Genomic DNA, 23,158 nt, shown 5'->3' on the forward strand with positions numbered 1-23,158 from the left:
GAAGGTTTAACGGTGATGTACGTTAGAGTGAGGCAGATACTCTGACACCAGGCTCATTGTGTTGTTCATTTCCCTTATTTACATCTAATTTATATGCTAGATTTTTTTGTGGCAACTTGATGATGGGGTGGTGAATTGGATTAGTAAATATGCAGACGATACTAAGATAGGTGGAATAGTGGATAATGAAGAAGGTTTTCAAGGATTGCAGAGGGATTTGGGCTGCTTAGAAAAGTGGGCTGAAAAATGGCAGATGGAATTTAATGCTGATAAGTGTGAGGTGCTTCATTTTGCTAAGAAGAATCAGAACAGGACACATGTGGTAAATGGGAGAGCATTGATGAATACAGAAAAGCAGAAAGATTTAGGAGTAACGGTACATTGTTCCCTGAAGGTAGAAACTCACGTGAATAGGGTGGTGAAGAAGGCTTTTAGTATGCTGGCCTTTATCAATCATTGCATGGAATATAGGAGTTGGGAGGTGATGTTGAGATTGTATAAGACGTTGGTGCGGCCTAATTTGGAGTTCTGTGTGCAGTTCTGGTCGCCTAATTATAGGAAGGATATAAACAGAGTGGAGAGAGTGCAGAGAAGGTTTACCAGAATGTTGCCTGGGTTTAAGCATCTGGAGTATGGGGAGAGATTGGACAGATTGGGTCTTTATTCTTTGGAGCGTAGAAGGTTGAGAGGGGATTTGATAGAAGTATTTAAGATTATGAAAGGGATAGACAGAATGGATGTGGATAGACTATTTCCGTTAAGAGGAGGAAAGTTTAAAACAAGAGGACATGAGTTAAGAATTAAGGGGCAGAGGTTTAGAGGTAACATGAGGGGGAAATTCTTTACTCAGAGAGTGGTAGCCGTGTGGAATGATCTTCCGGGAGAAATAGTGGCGGCGGAGTCAATTGTATTATTTAAGAAAAGGTTGGACAGGTATATGGATGAGAAGAAGATGGAGGGTTATGGGCATTGTGCAGGGAGGTGGGATTAGAAAGGGGTGTTTGGTTCGGTGCGGACTAGAAGGGCCTAATGGCCTGTTTCCGTGCTGTAATTGTTATGTTATGTTATATGTTATGTTAACATGGCAAATATTGAGAATTGAGAACATCTGATTTGATAGAGGTATTCAAAAGTATAAGGGGAAGAAGTGAGATCGATGGTAATATTCAAGGAAATGTTGGCAAGATATATGGACAGAATAGGTGTGGAGGGTTATGGGCATTGTGCAGGGAGGTGGGACTAGAGAGGGGTGTTTGGTTCGGTGTGGACTAGAAGGGCCTAATGGCCTGTTTCCGTGCTGTAATTGTTATGTTATGTTATATGTTATGTTAACATGGCAAATATTGAGAATTGAGAACATCTGATTTGATAGAGGTATTCAAAAGTATAAGGGGAAGAAGTGAGATCGATGGTAATATTCAAGGAAATGTTGGCAAGATATATGGACAGAATAGGTGTGGAGGGTTATGGGCATTGTGCAGGGAGGTGGGACTAGAGAGGGGTGTTTGGTTCGGTGTGGACTAGAAGGGCCTAATGGCCTGTTTCCGTGCTGTAATTGTTATGTTATGTTAACTTCCAAACATTCCATAAACTTCTTTTCTAATCAGATTTTGTTCATTTAAATAGGTCTCTTAAGTATTCTGCACAAAATTAAATTCGTTACTTGGGTTTGGTTCAATGGCACTTCAGTCTGCTTCATTATTTTTTTAGACCCTCGTTTTGTGCTTTCTGCTTTGCCCAGCAGATTCACCAAATAGGCATCCAACTCTGTCTTCTCAGCTTGACCCAACATCTCCTCTGTAAACTTAAGCAAACCAGGAGACCAAAGTTAAAATTTTCATATTTGCATTTTCAAAAACAAAAATGGCGCTGTGACCTGTAGTTTCACATCTTAATCCCACTTGCTAAACTTGCAAGCAACTGCACCTCATCCTACAGCTGGAAAATTGCAATAGAACTGGTTGGTTAAAGCAAAGATACCTCCCAGTCACCCCATTAAAGGCCTCCAAGTTAACAACAGGTTGCAACCCGTCAGTTCAATACAAAGATCTGTATCAGGAAGATTAACGGGCTTTAAAAAAAATAATTTCCACTATTGAAAGAAAACTCATCAGGGAACACCAGGCTCTTGTTGAACAATTCCTGTTGTATTCCTCAAAATGGTTTGATCTTGATTTCAAGCAGAGTCATTTGGTGAGATTGTTGGTCCAGAACAAACTCTGCCCACACACTCCCTTAAATACCTGCAAAGTCCTGGCTCAGCTCTGCTCCATGCTAAAGCTATCAGAGCTTTACTGAAGAGGTAACTGACTTCAGATGCTGGTACGTTGAGTCAAAAACACCCTAATACTTCCCTGAAAAACACACCTCTCTCTGAAAACCATCAAGAACCTTCCTGAACTGTAATCATTGATATTTAGAGCACCAAAATCTGGTGAACTTAAATTCTGTGCACAGTATCAGAATGGCCTGCAACCAGTGAACTTGGAGGAATGAGACTGTGAACTAAAGAACTTTTCTGAACTTACACACACATTACACACATGTGCACTTAGAATTAGAAGGGGGTTAAGTTAGATAAAGTAAGTTGAAGTAGTAAAATAGTGATAAGTTAAAGTGTAATTCCATTTTCATGTTTAAAAATAATTAAAATCAACTTTTGTTTAAGTAACCATTTTTCAGGTGAATATCTATTTCTGCTGGGTTTTGAGATCCTCTGGTCTCGTAACACAGCACCAAGCTTCTGAACAACCTTAATTCTTAAAGTTATGATAATAGTCCATTAATGGACCCTTGAATCTTTTGAAAGTTATTATTTTACTCCAATTTTTTTTTAATATCGACAAGACATAATATCATTTAACCGTTGTGTATGTGTTGTTGGAGAATTGTCTTTCCATTCAATCAGAATTAGAGTTTTGGATGCCGTATTTGAGAAAAGATGTGCTGGTGTTGGAGGAGGTTCAAAGATGATTTACTTGAATATCAGGAATGATAGGGTTAGTTTATTAGGAACAATTGTTGACTCTTCGACTGTACTAGTTGGAGTACAGAAGGATAAGGGGGACCTCAGAGGCATTTCAAATGCTGGAAGATATGGCAAAGATGCTTCCCATGGTAGGTGACTCTACGACAAGAGAGCATAATTACAGGATAAAAGGGTGATAAAACAGATGTGGAAAAATTGATTTTGTCAATGGGTTGTGAATCTGTGAACTGAGATCATTGGGTATATTTAAGGCAGAGATTGACAGGTATTTGATTAATCAAGGAATCAAGGGTTATGGGTAGAAAGTTGGGCAGTGGGGCTGAGTGGCAGAATGGTGGAACAGACTCGATGGGCCTACTTCTGCTCCTAGACCTTGTGATCTAAATCCTGTGGAAGACCTAGACAACCCTCCTCTTGTATTCCATTCATAGAAAACAGTCTACATGGTGGTTTTATGTCATGTGAACCCATTTCCGATTGAATGCCATGTTACAAGTGACCCAATGCAAATTCTGCATTGACAGGACTACAGCTTCCTGATTTTAAAAATTGTTATCGAGCAGCTCAAATGAGATTTCTTGCTTCCTTTTTTGAAAGAGAAACATTGACATCAAATAAAATAGGAGAGAGAAAAGCAGAAGAATTTATCTACAAGTGGGATTTGATATTAATGGTTGGTGATAAAGATACACCATTTTGAAACATTTGTTTAATATATGGAATAAAATAAATGATGAAATTGGTCTAAGTGAATGTACATCACCCAGAATGGCTTTGATTCAAAATCGTCGTATCTTTTTCAAAGGATCATAAATTTCTGGATAGCTGGTTTTGTTTCGTAAGGGGATTATAAATTTGGAAGATTGTTATGAAAAGGGGTCAACTAATGTCATCAGAGCAACTGATAAATTATTATCATATAACTCATAGCAATCTTTTTTGCTATTTCCAACTACGAGCATATTTGAAGGATAAGTTCGGACCAACCATGTTATACTGAAATAGAAATTCTTCCTAGAGGAATTGTTAAAAAATTTACTTCGATAATGGCCTCTTCATTACAAGTACGAACTTTTAAATGAGGAGTTCTTAAGTCGAGACAAAGGTGGGAAATGGATCTGAATATTGTAATTGATTGGCAAATATGGGCATATCCATGTAAGGATCTCCATGTAAGACATAAATTAGTTCAGTTTAATTCTTTTTACATCAGTAATGTAGCAGATGTCACCAAGGATTTTATCTGAAGCTGCTCTTGGAGTAAGGTGACTCAGGCAGTTGGATATGAAAAGCTCTATAGGAAGATAATTTGGCCACAGAGATCACGTGATCCAAGGGAGTTGTATTAATTCACTTCAACTCAGCATTTTGGATCTATTGACCAGAGTTCCACACTGCAGCAGTGATGAAGGAATTCACAACTAGTTTTTTTCTTCTACAGTTACTTCTTACACCAGAGAAATTGAATAGAATAATATCAGAATTATCAGATCAATGTTTTAGGGGTGGTGAAGATGTAGCAACTTCCTTGCATTCAACCTAGCTTTGTCCTTATGCAAGATCTTTTTGGGGAGAATTACAAATTTTTTGGAACAAGTTATAGGAGTTGTTTTTCTTCAAAATCCAACCTTACCTTTATTAGGAAATATTGAAGGAACAAGGATCAAATTTAAACTATTAAAGTATCAATTGAAATTTGTTAAATTAATGTTAGCGGTGATGAGGAAATGTATTTCACTTTCTCGGAAATCAGATATATTTTTAGGGATGCCAAGATGACATGCAAAATTTCAAAGTTTTATGTCTTTGGAAAAAATTACATTAGTTTGAGAAATATATACTCTATGTTTTTGCAAATTTGGCACCTGAATATTCAAATATTAGACTTCAATTTATAATAATGCCCTTTCCATCCTTCTAGACATACGAGATTCTCCTCTAAGTTGTAAAATGTTTATTTAGATGTGTTGGATTTCCTCGCCACCACAAACTCTGGGGAAGCGGAGAACTAACACAGGGCACCAGAAAACAGGAAGACCACACACAATCAACATCTGAGAAGCAGAGGATTCAATCCACAGGTCAGTGACCATGGAACCAGACCAATGAGGGGTTCTGCTGCTGAAGGACCCACATAGGTGATAGGCTATTGGAAATTAGAGGAGAGGAACCCAAGCAGGTTGTGGGCTTCTGGAGAAAGCAGTCAAGGAACTCACACCAGGCCGTGGATTGCTAGAGACTGGTTCGAAACTGGCTAAAAGAGTATCAGGTATCAGACTTGTGATATGAGTGGGTGCTAATCCTCAACATTCATTGGAGCGCTTTCATCCCTAACGTCGAAGTACTCGAGATGGCAGAGGTCGACAGCATCGAGTCCACACTGCTGAAGATCCAGCTGCGCTGGGTGGGTCACACCTCCAGAATGGAGGACCATCACCTTCCCAAGATTGTGTTATATGGCGAGCTCTCCACTGGCCACCATGACAGAGGTGCACCAAAGAAAAGGTACAAGGACTGCCTAAAGAAATCTCTTGGTGCCTGCCACATTGACCACTGCCAGTGGGCTGATATCGCCTCAAACCATGCATCTTGGCGCCTCACAGTTCGGCGGGCATCAAACTCCTTTGAAGAAGACCGCAGAGCCCACCTCACTGACAAAAGGCAAAGGAGGAAAAACCCAACACCCAACCCCAACCAACCAATTTTCCCCTGCGACCATGTCTGCCTGTCCCGCATCGGACTTGTCAGCCACAAACAAGCCTGCAGCTGACATGGGCATTTACCCCCTCCATAAATCTTCGTCCGCGAAGCCAAGCCAAAGAAGAATTGGTTCCTAATCGTGTCAGAGGTTCAAAACAGGAGCACGCATTGCCAATGACTTGGATTAGTCTATGAGCATTGAAAGAGAATCCACAAGCCCTCAGTGACTTGGCCCAGGGATTAGGGTGGGGGGGGGGGTGGAAGAGGGGAAGGGGGAGAGCACGACTCTCTTTTGCTTCTTTCTCTGACTGCAAAAGGCATTTCAGGCAATTTCTGCCAATGGCGAATCTGTCTGCCTCACAGCAGGAAAAAAGCAATTTTGTGTGATATGACACTTTTTAATTACATGACAGTAAATTGTCTCCTGAAATAGAGAGAGAGGTTCAAGTTTCAAACTATTACAAACTCAACTTGCCAGAGCTACCTGGATTATATCTCATCCCCCTTTTCCTTTGCAAGGACACCATTGATTTTATCACAACTCCTATGCTCCATCTGACCAGTGACAGATTATATATTTAAAAATTGTATATTGACATGTTTTTGAAAGAGATGGATTGTAGGAGTTGTGTAGGTCACAAACACAAACACTTCACAAAACAGCTCATACTTAAAATGCAAGTTTTAATGGTTCTTGAGATACTAAGAACAATGGAATGTTTGCTTTATTAAAACCTGAAGAATTTGTGAAGGAAGGAAAGACTGCTGGTCAAACGGAGAGACCATCTGTTGATTAGGTGTATTTTTTAAAATTGAAACTAAGTCAATAGAGTGCTGAGAGATGGCAGCGGTTTGAATAAGCAAGTTCTTGATTCAAGTTCCTGCGCAGACAGGCTGGAGTCCGTTGGCTCATGATTCATCCTTTTGAAGAGACATAGTGGACTTCAAAGGAAGAAATGGTGGCACATGTCATGTGATGAGACATTTTGGAGAAACATTACAAACGAGATGCAGAAGTTGTTGTCCATCCTGTAGGGAAGAGAGGATTGAACATACAGTCATCAGAGATGGTACAGTTACATAGTCTTCTCCTTTGACCAGGAGTAACAAGTGGATTTTAAGGAGAAAGACCACTTCTGTCTCTTTGAGATCAAGAGGGCAGCCTCGTTGTGTCCATGGAAATGGCCACTTTTGAAGAATAAAGTAAAAGTGATCTTGTATTTGCAACATAACCATTTTTAAATGGTGACTGAGTTCAGTCCTTGACTGGGTTTATGGAATCATTGTGGAAGAAAATAGCCACTCCACTCTCTCTTTGAAAAGAGAACAGATTCATCATGTGGAAGAGATTCGGAAACCTCCTGCAAGAGAGGAAAATAAACTCTCACAGAGTAAGTTTCAGAGCAATGTTTCTTCATCCAAGAAATTCAGACGAGTTTGAAAGAGGACCGATGACGATGTTTCCAAATACTTCAGTAGCTTTTGAGCCACAATTTCCATGGACAAGGTGTCAAACGACTCAAATCCAGATACAACCCTTCACAAAGCTCAAGTCAACCAGGAGATACAAACTCCTGACTCCAATGTTGCTGTGCACATTTGCTACATTATTGAAGTCTCACATTGCTTACAGCAGATATTCAAAGTCAAGCAATAACTGAAATAACAGAATATTACAGGACGGTACAAGCCCTTTGGCCCAAAATGTTGTGCTGATCTAGATATTTCTAACAAAAAAAATAATGCCCTGTAGCGGCTACTGCGGTAGATGTTACTAAATAAAGGCAAACACACACAATGGTAGTCAACTCAAGACTGGTTTATTGCAGACATACACAGACCTTTTATTTTCTGCCTGTTAATGAGCTCGTTAGTGAATACCTTCTGGTCCACAGGACCAACAGGTTAAAGCTACGAGCCATTAGCGCCCCGCACCTTTAGGCAGGGGCTTCAACTGATCCACTTGCTGTACTTTGGCACCCAGCTCTGTTAGCCCGCGATCTGTCAATTAAGTCTATGAACTGACGGTGGCGGTTCACAATACCGCGCTGTGCACTCGCTATATCACACCCCCCAAAATCGTCACTATAACTTAAAATGCCAGATACGCTTGATTTAGGCAGACGTCCATGTCGCCTGGGTTGATGGCACTGAACTGATGAAGTAGGGTCGTATGGCGGGTTTAAGTCTGTCCATGCTGAATAGCTGTGGATGCCCCCCGATGTCCAATGTATATACCACTCCATATCTCTTAATGAAACAAAATGGTCCTTCATGTGGTTTTAATAAGGGTGCCTGTGGAACCTGTCTTCGTATGAATACGAATTCAGTGTTTAATAGTGATTGGGGCACTTGTTGGCTAGGTTTGCCATGCCAGTTGGTGGAGGATGGTTTGCTGTTAGCAATACCCTTGCGGAGTTGTTAAAGGATGTCCATGTCTGAATTGCTTCTAAAGTGAATATCTCCTGGAACCATAAGGGCCGGACGAAACATCAATTCTCCAGATGATGCAGACAGATTTTCTTTTGTTAATACTCCTAATAGAACCTAATGTAGTTCATCGACTCAGTTGAGACCAGTGCGTCGGGCCTTCAGTGAAGATTTAAGTTGATGATGGAAACGTTCCACCAGGCCATTGGACTGCAGATGGTACGCAGTAGTGTGGTGCAACTGTGTACCAAAAAAATGAGACAAGGAAGCCCATAATGCCAAAGTGAACTGTGGTCCACGGTTATGTGTGTCGGCACATCCAATTTAAGATGAATGTTTTAGCATATGCCTCAGTGTTACTGACTGGTAATGGAATGGCCTCTGGCCAGCGTGTGAAGTGGTCAACTACCGTGAGAATATCCCTCGTGTCCTGTGATACTGGTAATGGTCCAACCACATCCACATGCTCTAATCTTCTGCGTATTGTCAGGAAAGACTGCAGGGGTGCCTTGGTGTGGTGCGGAATTTTCAGATTGGCAGGATATACACGATCGGGTCCATTGAGTGACGTCTTTTTTCAGCCCATGTCACATGTACTTATTTGACATTACTTTGACTGAAGTCCAGATGGATGGGTGTGATAAATTGTGAATGTCATGTTGTGGTGCCACCTGTTGAATGTCGAGTCCAGTGATAGCTATACTGTGTGCCTGTATATCCGGATCCGCAGATTGTGCCGCAGCCAGTTCAGCAATGTTGACTCCACCTTGAATATGGCACACACTTGATCTAGAGAGCACATCTGCGACCAGATTGTCCCTTCCTGAAATATGACGTATGTCCGTAGTAAACTCCGAAATGTAGGACAAATGTAGTTGTTGTCTTGCCAACCAAAGATCTGTGAATTTGCTCAAGGTGAAAATTAGAAGTTTATGGTCTGTGAATATGGTGAAATGTCGACCTTACAAGATATAACGAAAGTGCCTTATAGACAGATAAAGTGCTAATAGCTCTCAATCAAAGGTGCTGTATTTAATTTCTGCTGGTCTTAGATGACGACTCAAGAAGGCAAGGGGCTGATAATGGCCATTGACGTATGTTCCAGATCTGCACTCACAGCTGTTCCTGAGGCATCAATGCAGTTTCAGGATTTGGATGCGCAAGCATTGCTGCTTTGGCTAATAATTATTTGGCGGACATAAATGCAACCTCTGCCTCTGAGGTCTAGTAATGTTTTTGTTTGGAGCAGAGATGATGTCAAACAGGGGTTGCAGGATGTCAGCAATCCCAGGAATAAATCTGTGATTAAAAAATTATCATTCCCAAAACCTTTTCCAGCCGTTTGACAGTGACAGGTCTGGAGATTTTATGGATGTCGTCTACCTTGCCTGATAATGGAGATATGCCGTCTGCTGTAATTTTATGCCTTAAGAATTCTATGGTTCACTTGCCAAATTGACACTTCTCAAGATTAATTGTCAGTCCAAAGTCTTGGAGCCATTGGAAAAGGCAGCACAAATGGAGGCGGTGACCTTGCTCATTTTGACTGCTACAAGGAAGTCGTCCAAATAAATAAGCGCAAAGTCTAAATCTCTGCCAAGAGCGTCCATAAGCAACTGAAAAGTTTGCATGGCATTCATACCAAATGGCATTCTGAGGAATTCATAAAGACCAAACGGCGTAATAATTGCTGTCTTGGTCATATCATTCTCATGAATTGGTATCAGATAATATCCCTTAACCAAATCAATCTTTGAAAGTATGCGGCAATGATGTAGATGGGCGGCGAAATGCTGTATGTGTGGAATTGGGTATCTGTCAGGTGTTGTGTCATCATGAAGCCTACAGTAGTTGCCGCAGTGTCTCCATCTGCCTGTCTCCTTGACTACCATATGCAAAGGTGAGGTCCAAGGGCTCTTTGAGCATCGGATGATACCCAATTCTTCCATTGCTTTAAATTCTGCCACAATTTATCAAGCACCAGACGCTGAGCCCTGACATGGGCCAGTGGGCCTGATGTGTCTATGTAATGAGACCCACCATGGACTATTCTTGAGGCATTGGAGTTCAGGGTGAGAATATGGGGAAATTCAGGGAGTAGACCAGTATATGCATCCATGTGTAACGTATGTACTCCGAGCTGTGAAACTCTCCCCTTGATGCATGCCAGTGGATATGTCTGAAAGATGGTGATGTGAACTAGTTTACTCTGCTTTATGTCTACCAATAAGTTGTGGGAACATAAAAAATCCACAGCCAAAATAGGTTGAGCGACAGAAGTGAGGACACAATTCCAATGTAACGTGGTTCCACCTATTCCGACTCATCTAGTGCCAAAACTTGGAATGGCAGTTTCATTCGCCCCTCTCAGGGTCAAGTGCTGTTTTTTGAGTCCTTTCAAAATAGGTCGGCAAACTAAGTTCAGCACCTGTGTCTACAAGAAATTTGTGCTTACCTGCATCGTCCTGAAGATACAATAGGCCTGTATATATGCCAGCTTCCAGCGCTCTTGTTTTCCGACTTCTTTTTGTAGTAGGTACATGCTGGATGCACTTATGGGCATAGTTTCCCCAGTGGCGATGGTAAAATCACCACTCTCGATGTACATCAGCATGTTCCTCTTTCTTGGTTTGGACTGCAGATACTGGAGTTTGGTAGGATGCGGGAGATGCTTCTGCAACAGAAACAGGATGTATTGGGGCAGACTCTTGTGTCGGAGTACGATAGAGCCTGTCAGCCTCTTGAGCCACGTCATGGAGATGGTGAAAATCCATGTTACCAATGTGTATGGCCACGTGAGCGGGAATTTTTGACAGAAATAAGGTTTAAAAAAGCAGACAATGGGAAGGACCATCTGACAACGCCAGCATCTCATTCATCAGGTATGATGGATTCTTGTCAGTTTGGCCTCCCACGTTCAAATCCACGCTCATCAAGTAAGTTCCAATGTGTCAAGAAGAAACTACCGGAACCTGGTGCCCTGGTCTTCTGCTGGAGGATGAGCAGAAAACTTGCTTACTGGCAATGCAGTGGCCACGCCCAATGTAATCACGACTTGCCAAAATTTTGTGTCTTCCGCCATTATACCCCAAAAATGAAACTGGGTTTCAGCTTGAAGAAACCAAATTTGTGGCTGATGTGTCCAGAAAGGAGGCAAATGAAGCCCAACTGCATTAACTGTCATGGCGGCAGCAGTTGTTCCTGCTGTTGAAATGTCCTCCTTTTCCATAATGATTCAAATTCATTAAATCTTAACTTTGGGATCACCAATGTGTAGCAGCTACTAAATAAGGGCAAACACAAACAAAGGTAGTCAACTCAAGACTGGTTTATTGCAGACATACAGATCTTTTATTCCCTGCACGTTAATGAGCTCATTGGCGAACAACTGCTGGTCCATAGGACCATCACGTTAAAGCTATCAGCTTTATAGCCCTGGGCCTTCATCTGATCCACTGGCTGTACTTTGGCGTCCAGCACTGTTAGCCCACAATGTGTCAGGTAAGTCTGTGAACTGACGGTGGCGCCCTCTACAACCTGTTTTTCTTTCACCCATGTATGCCTGTCTAAGAGTCTCTTAAATGCTCCTTACGTGATATTGTAATGAATAAATACATTTGGAGAATTTGGTAATATTTGCGATTTTGGTAAGATTTAGTGTAGGTTACATACATACATACATACCTTTTAAAACAGATCTTATTTGAAACATTGAAGATTTATGCACATACACAAGTAGGTGTTAACCGAACTGATGTCATAAAATGAATGACCATTGTTTGGAAATGGAGCCAGGATGGCTGCAAGTACCTTTCTGCAGGGTGCTTACAGGAAAGTCACTCCTGGGTTTTGTTTATCTAACAACAGCTTGAGCAGAAGAAAGAACTCCTGTTGTTTGGAATAAGAGGAATGGAACTCTGTGGTAGCTTAAAGAAAGAAGTTACCATCTGGAAAACCCTGACGGGGCAAGTTTGATCAGCGAGACATTGAGGTGACTCATGGTGGTACCTCAGTTGTGGAAATCCTGGAACAACAAATCACTCTCTGCAAACCCTACAAGAACCTTTACCTGAGCGGTAAACATTTACCTTTCGAGCACCAAAACCTGGTGAAATTTATACATGATCAATTCTGTGCACAGCAGAAGAATTGCCTGGATCCAGAGAACTTGGAAGTAGGAGAAGAGAGATTGAACTGTGAAACAAAGACCTTTTCATAAAATTTAAACACATTACAAACATGTGTGCTTAGAATTAGGAGGGGGTTAATTTGGGTTAGTTAAGTTAAAAGTTTCATTCTATTTTCATGTTTAAAGTTGATTAAAAAGAACTTCTGTTTTAAAAACCACATGTCCTGGTGAATGTCTATTGCTGCTGGGTTTTGGGGTCCTTTGGACTTGTAACAATATCTTCTTAGATAATGACAATTTGGCCTGTTCAAAGTAGGAAATGGCTTCTACTAGCAGGAGTTTCTATTTGAGAAAAAATATTGATAGGTGGCTGGCCACATGTTTCCTAAAAATTAATACCCTCTCCCTCCCTAAACAACATTCAGCCCCGTGACATCTTTCTGCATTGCATTACTGGGACCACCAAGGACCTGACCCATTTCCCATCTCTCCTTGCAATGCCAATATGGCAGCTCCCATTAAGAACAGACAAATCACATTTTAATTCAGCAAGCAAGATGAAAATCATCCTGACATCCTGCTTAAAAAGAAGGGGAAACAAACCTTCCTAATTTTGTCACTTCATTTTAATTTTGATTCACATGGGGCATTAGTAAAAAGTGTCCCATCCATTTTGTCACCAAATTATGAGTAGAATCATGATCGCTGTTCATGAAAACCCAAAACCTTCAATGTTACACAGATAATCTAGGAAGAATTCTGTAACAAAAGTAAATAAAACATTGAAATAATTTCCCCCTTATAAACACAGACATTGTAGTGCCAAGCAACGGGGCAAGCAAAAAAGGCCAAATCTCTGCAACACTCAGACAGTCCAAGATGGCACAGACACCCCTTCATTGCCAAGAAGGAGCCCGCGTCTAGCACCATGTGCGGGCTGAGGAGTCCTTCACTTCGTGTAGCGGCCAGCCGGCCGGAGAGTGACGTAATGATGCAAGTCTGCTGGAAGTCAAAGGGTACGTCAACAGAAGTGGCCAGGCCAGCAAGCACATGTGGGGAATTTAAACCAGTAAATCCAGTCTTTGTTTTACACTACCTTGTGTGGACGTCTCTTTATTTGGTAGCGCTGCCGCAGCGGATGCTACATGGTGATAACTTCTTACTTGCTGCAACCAAATAGGTCTGCAAGATACACCAACCAAAATAGAAAACATGACCAGAAATTCAGAGATCATAAATTTAAAAGGTGGTGAAATCTTTACGCTGTATTGTTAACACCAAAGTCCCTCTATTTTTCAAGGCATTCGGACAAGTAACTGAGAAACATTACATTTTAAACACATGGTGTAAGGGATACTTGAATGTGAGGAGTCAAGCAAGTGCTAAATAAGGATGAAGTATAATGGGTTAACTTAAGGATAAGGGATACTGGAATGTGAGGAATCAAGCAAGTGCTCATTAGAAATGAAGTTTTATGGGTTAAATCAGGGTGAAGGGATGCTGGAATGGGAGGAAGGGTTAGGAAGGGTTATAAAAGTATAATAAAATAAGTATCTTCAAAACAGGATAGCAAGTAAATAGCTTTAGCAAGTCTTGGGGATTGGTTAATGAGTAAAGAACAAATTCATGATATTTCCTGGCTAACAAGTTTGCAGATAGGCACATAAACTGATAAGAAGTTAGAATCCACGTGGGTGGAACTACCTAATGCTAAACCAATGCAGGAGGCAGAAGAATGTTAGGGGGAAGGTATCTCTGTACTGAAATGAAATGTATAAAAGTTGGGTCTGCCTCAGTATCTGTGTGTATTCCCAGGGTAAGGGGAAGCACCCAACTTTGCATTGTTGTAATAGTATAATAAAGATCTTTGTTCTCAATTTTGTCTCGAGCAAATTCTGTGAAGATACTTCTGCTTCCCACACGGTAAGTCAGGATCAGAAGGGGAGGAACATTATTGTTCAAGTGACACAACTTTAAAAAATATCATCTATCTTGATGAAGAATGTGATCCTACATCAGGAAAAACGGATGGAATCAGACACATTCTATGAGCATTGGGAAGCAAAGAAAAATGGATTGGTTTTCCATCCCTTCCGAAGCGACCCGACTTGCGACCGTCATGGAGCCCGAATGATCAGTCAGATACCAAAACGGTCGCAAGTCGGAGATTTCCCCCGTGTGAGGAGCCCTGAAGTCTAAGAGCCTATTTTTAACATCAAATGATTTTCCAAATGAGAACAGAGACATGTGCGGATTGAGTTTGTAACTCAGTGTCTCGGGGTCCATCGGCTGGGGGCAGCCATCTTAATTTCTGTGCGCATGCGCGAGTCATCAGTTCGCGCTTGCGCTAAGCTTTCGCTTTGTGGCCGTCATTTGGCACATGTGTATCAGCCGCACATGCGCAAACCGAACGCCAAGTGGCGAACCCATCGCGCATGCGCCAACCAAAGACGTTCCAATCTCCTTCTTACCCCTCTCCCGCCCCCTCCCGCTGCCAGTTACCCCGCGGCCTCCGGCCTCGCACCGACGCCTCAGCTCCACCCAAACACCCTGTCGGTACCAGCCTCTCACGGGTGGGTCCCATCGGGCTGTGGGTCGCCCGCTTTCCCTGGACCGCGCGGCTGAGGAAGATCCTGGCGCCGCCGCTAATTTCTTCCCGTTAGACCCGCTGTGACGCGACGGACCCCGAGCAGAAGACGCCACCGCCAACTTCCCGCCTCCTCACAGCAAGAGCCAATCAGCACGCGAACACGCCCATCAATCTAACCCTACTTCAGCTTCCAATTCAATAGCGGCCTCACCGAATCAGCCCATTGGCTTGTGCAACTGAAGCAACCAATCAGCGAGCGATACAACACAGCCACACCCAATCAGCATCGCAAGACAGAAAAGAGAGGCAGTCGAAGGAGCAGGAGACCCTTCGGCCCTTCCACTTACTACTACCCCAACTATCAAATCATTGGGAAACACAGGATCACTTTGTGCTGGCTCCTGGATTCCTCTGATCTCAAGAAATACATTGTACCCCAACTACAAGGGAGACTATTTATTATCAATCACTCCTTCATCTTTATTACTGCTTCCAATTTAATAGAGGACATAAGTGTTGTGTCAGCCAGCTGGACCGCCTCGGGGAACCTCATGGAGCAAGCAATCATGGTGAGAAGGCCCCGTGGGAGGCCGGTAGTGACCCTACAATGTCAATGTAGACGTGGCTGAAACTATGTGGTGCTGACTTGAATGTCTGGGGGTGATGCCTTCACGTATGTCTGCATTTTGGTCATCTGGCAGAGTGTGCAGGTCTTGGCCCAGTGACAATCTGTTTCCGGAGTCTCTGCAAGACAAACCTACTGACCACCATTTTGACAGGACTGATGGCTGGGTGCGTTAGGTTGTGCATCTCATCAAAAACTGTCATCTCCATGCTGCCGGCATGATGAGGCAGGGTTTGCCATTGAAATGTCGCAGAGGAATGTCTACTTATCAGGGTCGATGGCAACATCCTCCAGCCTGAGCCTTGAAACTGCTGTGCTGCATGCAAGGATCTCAGGGTCTTCCTGCCATCACCTGCCTAGGGCGAAATAGTCTATTCCCTGGGACAGGGCCTGGACAGACTTGATTGCGAGGTGAGGTAGTGCGTCACCCACGATGTGTTGAATGTCTGTCGTGAACTCAGACTCATATGAGAGGAGTCGCTGCTGCCTGGCCGACCACGGGTCCAACACTTTATTGAAGGCAAAAGTTAACGGCTTCTGGTCCATGAAGACTCTGAATTGTCTACCGTCCAAAAAATACCTGAGTGCCTGACAGCCAGGTACAGCACCAATTGCTCTCAACCAAAGGTGCTGTAGTTGAGTTCAGGTGGCCAGAGGTGTCTGCTAAAGAAGGCCAGGGGCTGCCATTGCCCTTCGATGAATTGCTCCAGTGTGCCTCGTACTGGTGTGCTGGAAGCATCTACTGTGAGAATTTGGGTGTTTCTAGCCTGGTGTGTACCAGAAGGGTGGTGTTGGCCAGTGCGTCCTTGGCCTTCAGGAACCCCTCCAAATCCTCATTGTCCCAGGTAATGTCTTTACCTTTCTCCACAAGATGCGGGCCACTAACGATATGAATCGTTGATAAAAATTAATCGTACCGGTGAATTCCTGCAACCCCTTCACTGTGGGGGGAGGTTTGTGGAAGTACAGAACAGCCTCTACCTTTTTAAGCAGGGGTTTAGTTATGTGCCTATTGATTTGACGCCCCAAGAAGTTGAAAGTTTCCAGCCTGAACTGGCACTAAGCAAGATTTATAGTTAGTCCAAATTCCTGCAGACGGGCGCACAGTCACCTTAGATGGTCTCTGTTTAGCTTCATTGCCACCACTTTGACACCTTGTGGTTACTGCCACCCTCTGCTGTTGGAGAATATCCTCCTTGGTCTCAGTCCCTCAATGTGACTAAGAACCCCTGAAAAGCACCTAATGTTTGGCCTTCATCACCACTCCTGGCAAGGCATTCCTGGCTCCCACAACTCTGGGTAGATACCCCTGATATCTACCCTAAACCTTCCTCCCTTTGCTTTGGGCAAATTTCATCATGTTTGCTACCCCCATCTGGATTTCAGGCAGACCAAAGGGCATCTTTCACCGAGTTTCTGGTCTTCCAGCAGCTCTGGATGCTCTGCTCAGGGAACCACCCCTATGTATCCCATCGAATCCTAGACTCTCTATGTCAGCAATTCTCTGCTGACCATTGCCTGATGCCCTTTTGGTCAAAATTGTTTGTCAATGAAACCATTCCCAGGAAGGTGATGTGGCAAAGTCCTGCTGACTGGGACATTGTGTGGTACCAGGGCCAGACAAATCTTTCGCAACACCTGAACCAGGTAGAACCTCAGCACATAGCAGCTTTTGGTGCCCTTGCTCTTTGGTTCCACGCACAGCCACACACAATCATGGCCATGCCGGTTACACTCTTGCCCCCATTGATTGATGACGAACATGGTCCTTCTCCAGACTCTACCCATTTTGGACCCCCACATGAAGAGGAAGACTGTTTTGGGAATTGCCAGGGTGAAGGTGTGGGGATGGGCCACACCTGCCCCACGTGCAGCAGTACCGAGAGTTCCTTGCACCTTGCACCTTGCACCTGGCACCTGGTTATCAGATTTTCGCCGATTGATAGAGTTGGGCATCTCTGTGGTTCTCGCTGTCTCCTGGATATGGGGGTGTCTGTACTGCTCCTGGTCTCCTGGAGCTGGGGGTCTCCAAAGTGCTCACCATCTCCTTGAGTTGGTGTATTTTTCTCCACCAGCCCCACATGACAACCAAGACCCCTGGATGGAGGGCAGAGGCACAGAGAGATCAGAGCGAACACGGGTAGTTTCAACAAGTTGGGGTCAATCCAGGTGCCTGGTAACGGGAGGAAACCAAGGGGGAAGGAGGATGCAGGTCATTCGATAGCAGGACATTGCGAGAGAGTGGATTCCTCGGACTCTTGAGGAGGGAAGGCGCTGGTTGATCCATCGGTTTAGGGGGGGAAGGGTATAGACATGGCAGCTGACTGGAATTGTCAGCGGGGTACTGAGACCTGGTGGAGGAGGGGAAGGAGGGTGCAGTTGTATTCCGACGAGAGGGTGCTAAGGGAGAGGCAACATGGGTGGAACCTCAAGACAAGGGTCCCCTGATTGTTTGCAGGAATGGGATTTGTGAAAAGACTCATAGATATCCAGCACAGAGCATCTTTGTCACCCTGCCATCAGGAAGGAGATGTGGAGGTATAAAAGCAGAGCAGCCAGGCAGGGAAATAGCTTCTTCTCACAGGCCGTGAGATTGACAAGGCAACATGAGCTGGATGGGAGCAAAGAATGAAAAAGGGGAGAGGAATATGGACTGATTACAACAGCCTAGCCAGCAGGAGAGAGGGGCCGAAGGGCCTGTTTGTGTGTTGTCTATCTGGACCAGCCTTTTGTGTTCAAGCTTTAAAAAGCCAACCCATTTTTTAATTTAATAACAATGGTACAGAATGAATCAAGAGACAAGACGTCTGTCCAGCAGCGAGCATCGAAGGCACTTCCTGAAATGGAGGCTCTGGAACCACAGGGAGGTTCTGGCTGCAATGAGGCCTTGCTTCTTCTGCAAGGAGGAGAGGAGAGGCAGGGGAAATGCAGGGGAACAGGTGGTGAGGGAGGGGATAGGGATGCCTTCCTCCATTCACCTCCCATTTCCTCTACTCCGTAGCCCTCCTCATTCCCCTGCCCGTTCCCCTCCCCAACCCCTCAACACCTGGACTGGTCCCAACATCCGAAGCGAGGCAACGACTGCACACTTGTAATAGGTTGTCGGGGCGCCGGTAGCAGGTTCTCCACCTCCCCCGACTGAGACATTGGTTGGAGTCTAGAAGTTCTTCTTCTTGCTGAGAGATATTTCCACCCCTCAGAGAGTCTCAAATCTCAGCAGTGGGACCATGGCTTATATTACCCAAAAGTTTGTTTACTTATAGCTTATCTCTTTGAATAACTGATTTAATTATCTTCAAGGTCTCCTGACAGTCTGTGACCAACAAAAGACAACTGCATCTCTGGGCCTCATGGTGGAATTTAGATCATGTCTTCTGATTCACATGTATACATTCTTGCATAAGCTGGTCGAAATCCTCCATTACAATTCCATAGAATGAATTTGTGATGTGATTTATAACCACTCTCTAACCTTGTTATGTGAGTGAGTCCCACATTCTGAACTTGTTATATCAGTGAGATCGACACTGAAAATGTTATGAGAGTGAGTTCCACAGTATAATCTTGTTTTCTTAGTGAATCCCACATTGTTAACGTTATGTTAGTGAGTCCCACAGTGTAAACTTGTTATGTGAGTTATTTTCGCAGTGTGACCTGGTGATGTGACTGTGTCCCACAGTTTGACATTGTTGTGTCAGTGAGTTCGATATTGAAAATGTAATGTTAGTGAGTTCCAGAGTGTAACCTGGTTATTACACTAACCTTGCTCTGTGAATCAGTTTAAAGTGTTACATTGTTATGGAAGTGAATTCCTCAGTGTCGTCCTTGTTTAGTTAATGAGTCTCAGAGTGTAACATTGGTATGTGAGTGAGTTCGACAGTATGACCTTGTTATGTGCAAGATTCCCACAGTGTAAACTTGTTATGTGAGTGAGTTCCACAGTATAAACTTGCTATGTAGTGAGTTCCACAGAAACTGTAGAAGAAAAACTAGTTGTGAATTCCTTCTTCACTGCTGCAATGTGGAACGCTGGTCAATCGTTCCAGACTGTTGAGTTGAAGTGAATGAATAAACTCCCCTGGATCACGTGATCTCTATTGCCAAATCAGCTTCCTGTAGATCTTTTCAAATCCAACTGCCTGAGTCACCTGACTCCAGGTGCTGCTTTCAGATAAAATCCTTGCTGACATCTGATAAATGATTGATGTATAAAGAATTATACTGAACCAATTTATTTCTTACATTGAGATCCTTATATGGATCTGCCCATATTAGCCAATCATATACAATATTCAGATCCATTACCCACCTTTATCTTGACTCATGAACTCCTCATTTAAAAGTTCCTACTTATAATAAACAGGACATCAGAGAAGTAAATTTTTTAACAATTCGTCTTTATAAGGAATTTCTATTTCAGTACAACATAGTTGGTCCAAACTTATCCTTCAAATATGCTCTTCATTGGAAATAGAAAAAAAGATTGCTATGAGTTATACGATATTTATTTCTCAATTGCTCAAAGGACATTAATTGACCCCTTTCATAACAATCTTCCACGTTTATAATCTCCTTACGAAACCAACTATCCAGAAATTGATGATCCTTTGAAAAAGAAATGCGGATTTTGAATCAAAGCTATTCTGGGTGATGTACATCCACTTACACCAATTTCATCATTTATTTTATTCCATATATTAATCAAATGTTTCAACAATGGTGTATCTTTATCACCAACCATTAATTTCAATTCCCACTTTTATATAAATTCTTCTGCTTTTCACTCTCCTATTTTATTTGATTCTATTTTAACCCTTTCAAAAAAGAACCAAGAAATCTCATTTGAGCTGCTCGATACTAATTTTTTAAATGAGGAAGCTGTAATTCTGTCAATGTAGAATTTGCATTGAGAGAAACGCAGCGGTCTTTAGCGATCTTATTGAATTGGTTAAAATGGCATAACATGAGAGCAAATATTCCGGAGGAGTGTGGGCCACGTAACATGGGATTCACTCGGAAATGGGTTCACATAACATAAAACCATGATGCAGAAGAGGTTGTCTTGGTCTTCCGCATGATATAAATCACAAGATATAGGAGCAGAAGTAGGTCCATCGAGTCTATTCCACCATTCTTCCACTCAGCCCCACTGCCCAACTTTCTCCCCTTAACCCATAATTACTTGACTAATCAAATACCTGTCAATTTCTTCCTTAAATAAACCCAATGACCTCAGTTCCACAGATTCACGACCCACTGACAAAATTTGTTTTAAATCGACACCCTTTTATCCTGAAATTATGCTCTCTTGTTCTAGAATTCCCTACCATGGGAAACATCTTTGCCATATGTACTCTGCTCAGGCCATCCAGCATTTGAAATGCCTCTGAGGTCCCCCTTATCCTTCTGTACTCCAACTAGTACAGTCAAAGTGTCAACAAATGTTCCTCATACACTAACCCTTTCATTCCTGATATCATTCCAGTAAATCATCTCTGAACCTTCCCCAACACCAGCACATCTTTTCTCAAATACGGCACCCAAAACTCTAAATCTGATTGAATGGAAAGGTAATTCTCCAACGACACATAAACAACAATTAAATGATATTATGTCTGTTGAAATTTACAAAAAATTATTAAAGAGTCAAATAATAACTTTCAAAAGATGCCGGAGCCCATTTATGGACAATTATCATAACCTGAAGCTTGGTGCTGTGTTACGAGAACAGAGGATCCCCAAACCCAGCAGCAATAGATATTCACCAAGACAAATGGTTACATAAACAAGAGTTGATTTTAATTATCTTTAAACATGAAAACAGAATTACACTTTAACTGATCACTATTTTACTACTTGAATTTACTTTATCTAACTTAGCCCCCTTCTAATTCTAAGTGCACGTGTGTGTAATATGTCTGTAAGTTCAGAAAAGTTATTAGGTTCACAGTTCAATCTCACTTCTCATTCCTCCAAGTTCACTGGTTGCAGGCCATTCTTATACTGTGTATAGAATTTAACATATATAAAGTTCACCAGGCTTTGGTGCTCTAAAGGTGAATGATTACCACTCGGAAGGTTCTTGTTGGTTTTCAGAGAGAGTTGTTCAGGGAAGCATTAGTGTTTTTTTTGACAACGTACCAGCATCTGAAGTCCGTTATCTCTTCAGAAAAGCTCTGATAGCTTAAGAATGGAGCAGAGCTGAGCCGGGACTTTTCAGGTATTTAAGGGAGTGTGTAGGCAGGGTTTGTTCTGGACCAACAATCTCACCAAATGACTCTGCTTGAAATCAAGATTCAAACCATTTTGAGGAATACAACAGGAATGGTTCAACAAGAACCTGGTGTTCTCTGATGAGTTTTCTTTCAATAGTGGAAATGATTTTTTTTTAAAAGCCCGTTAATTTTCCTGATACAGATCTTTGTGTTTAACTTTCAGGTTGCTATCTGTTGTTAACTTGGAGGCCTTTAATGGGGTGACTGGGTGGAATCTTTGCTTTAACCAAGCAGTTCTATGCAATTTTCCAGCTGTAGGATGAGGTGCAGTTCCTTGCAAGTTTAGCAAGTGGGATTATGATGTAAAACTGCAAGTCACAGCGCCATTTTTGTTTTTGAAAATGCAAATATGAAAATTTTAACTTTGGTCTCCTTGGTTTGCTTAAGTTTACAGAGGGGATGTTGGGTCAAGCTGAGAAGACAGTGTTGGATGATTTGGCGAATCTGCAGGGCAAAACAGAAAGTACAAAACAAGGGACTGAAAAAATAATGAAGCAGACTGAAGAGCTGTTGCAACCAAACCCAAGTAAAGAATTTAATTTTGTGCAGCGTACTTTAGAGACCAAACAATTTCGGCTTTTAGTGGTGACCTATTTAAATGAACAAAATCTTATTAGAATTGAAGTTTATGGAATGTTCAGAAGTTGCCACAAAAAGAAATGAGCATATAAATTAGATATTGTAATTAAGATAAATGAACAATACAATGAGCATGGTGTCACAGTATCTTCCTCACTCTACCATACATTACCGTTAAAATTTCTCCCCAATATGAACCGATGTCAAAGTATATACCAGAATTTATCATACCACACTGTTAAACCTTCTCCGCATTGTGAATCCGGTGTCACAGTATCTGCCTCAGTCCTCCGTACATCACCATTAAACCTCTCCCCAATGTGAACCTGGTGTCACTTTATCTGCCACAGTTTATTTTACATCACCATTAAACCTCCTTCTTACTGTGAACCCAGTGTCACAATATCTTCCTCAGTCATCAATACATCAGCATTAAACCTCTACCCACTGTGAATCTGGTGTCACTTTATCTGCCACAGTTTATTTTTTTAATCACCATTAAACCATATTCCCACAGTAAACCTAGTTTCACAGTGTCTGCCGCAGTTTATTGTATATCATTTTTAAACCATCTCATTACTGAAAATGCGGAGTAACAGTATCTGACTCAGTCTACCGTACATCAACGTTAAACCTTATACCCACTGTGCACCTGGTGTCACAGTATCTGACACAGTTTATAGTATATCACTGTTAAACCTTCTCACTACTGTAAACTCGGTGTCACTGTATCTGCCAAAGTCTACTGTACATGAACGTTAAATTTTCTCCCCACTGTGAACCTGGTGTCACAGTATCTGACACAGTTTATCGGACATTACTGTTCAACGTTCTCACTGCT

At 42.5% G+C, this 23,158-nt stretch overlaps 1 protein-coding gene and 2 long non-coding RNA genes across 3 annotated transcripts in view; 1 reads left to right on the forward strand and 2 right to left on the reverse strand.

Moving 5' to 3' along the window:
• The window catches only part of LOC138759068 (uncharacterized), a 217,247-nt gene extending 202,346 nt beyond the window's left edge, over nucleotides 1-14,901 (reverse strand). The window contains exons 1-2 of the long non-coding RNA XR_011354626.1: nucleotides 14,813-14,901; nucleotides 13,345-13,430 (exon numbers count right to left, since the gene is read on the reverse strand). This is a non-coding gene — a long non-coding RNA (uncharacterized lncRNA). The remainder of the gene's footprint in view (nucleotides 1-13,344; nucleotides 13,431-14,812) is intronic.
• On the reverse strand, nucleotides 745-14,815 carry LOC138759067 (endophilin-B1-like). The gene is made up of 3 exons (XM_069928930.1): nucleotides 14,751-14,815; nucleotides 10,575-10,793; nucleotides 745-1,804 (listed from the first exon to the last, which is right to left on the reverse strand). Exons 2-3 carry the CDS (start codon nucleotides 10,731-10,733, stop codon nucleotides 1,619-1,621), a joined length of 345 nt encoding a protein of 114 aa, XP_069785031.1. The 5' UTR covers nucleotides 10,734-10,793; nucleotides 14,751-14,815; the 3' UTR covers nucleotides 745-1,618.
• Nucleotides 14,902-14,904: 3 nt separating the features above from the next.
• LOC138759069 (uncharacterized) lies at nucleotides 14,905-22,448 on the forward strand. Its single transcript, XR_011354627.1, has 2 exons — nucleotides 14,905-16,308; nucleotides 22,126-22,448. It is a non-coding gene; the product is annotated as an uncharacterized lncRNA (long non-coding RNA).
• The last annotated feature ends 710 nt before the right edge of the window (nucleotides 22,449-23,158 follow it).

The sequence above is a fragment of the Narcine bancroftii genome, chromosome 3 (genome assembly GCF_036971445.1).
Source record: "Narcine bancroftii isolate sNarBan1 chromosome 3, sNarBan1.hap1, whole genome shotgun sequence".
NCBI classification, from domain to species: domain Eukaryota; kingdom Metazoa; phylum Chordata; class Chondrichthyes; order Torpediniformes; family Narcinidae; genus Narcine; species Narcine bancroftii.

Coding starts and splice junctions, on each gene's coding strand:
- LOC138759067 (XM_069928930.1), bottom strand. CDS start 10,733: ATGCTGATGTACATCGAGAGTGGTGATTTTACCATCGCCACTGGGGAA. Junction 1,805..10,574: donor GTATCTTCAGGACGATGCAG/GTAAGCACAAAT, acceptor GGTTTGCTTAAG/TTTACAGAGGAGATGTTGGG.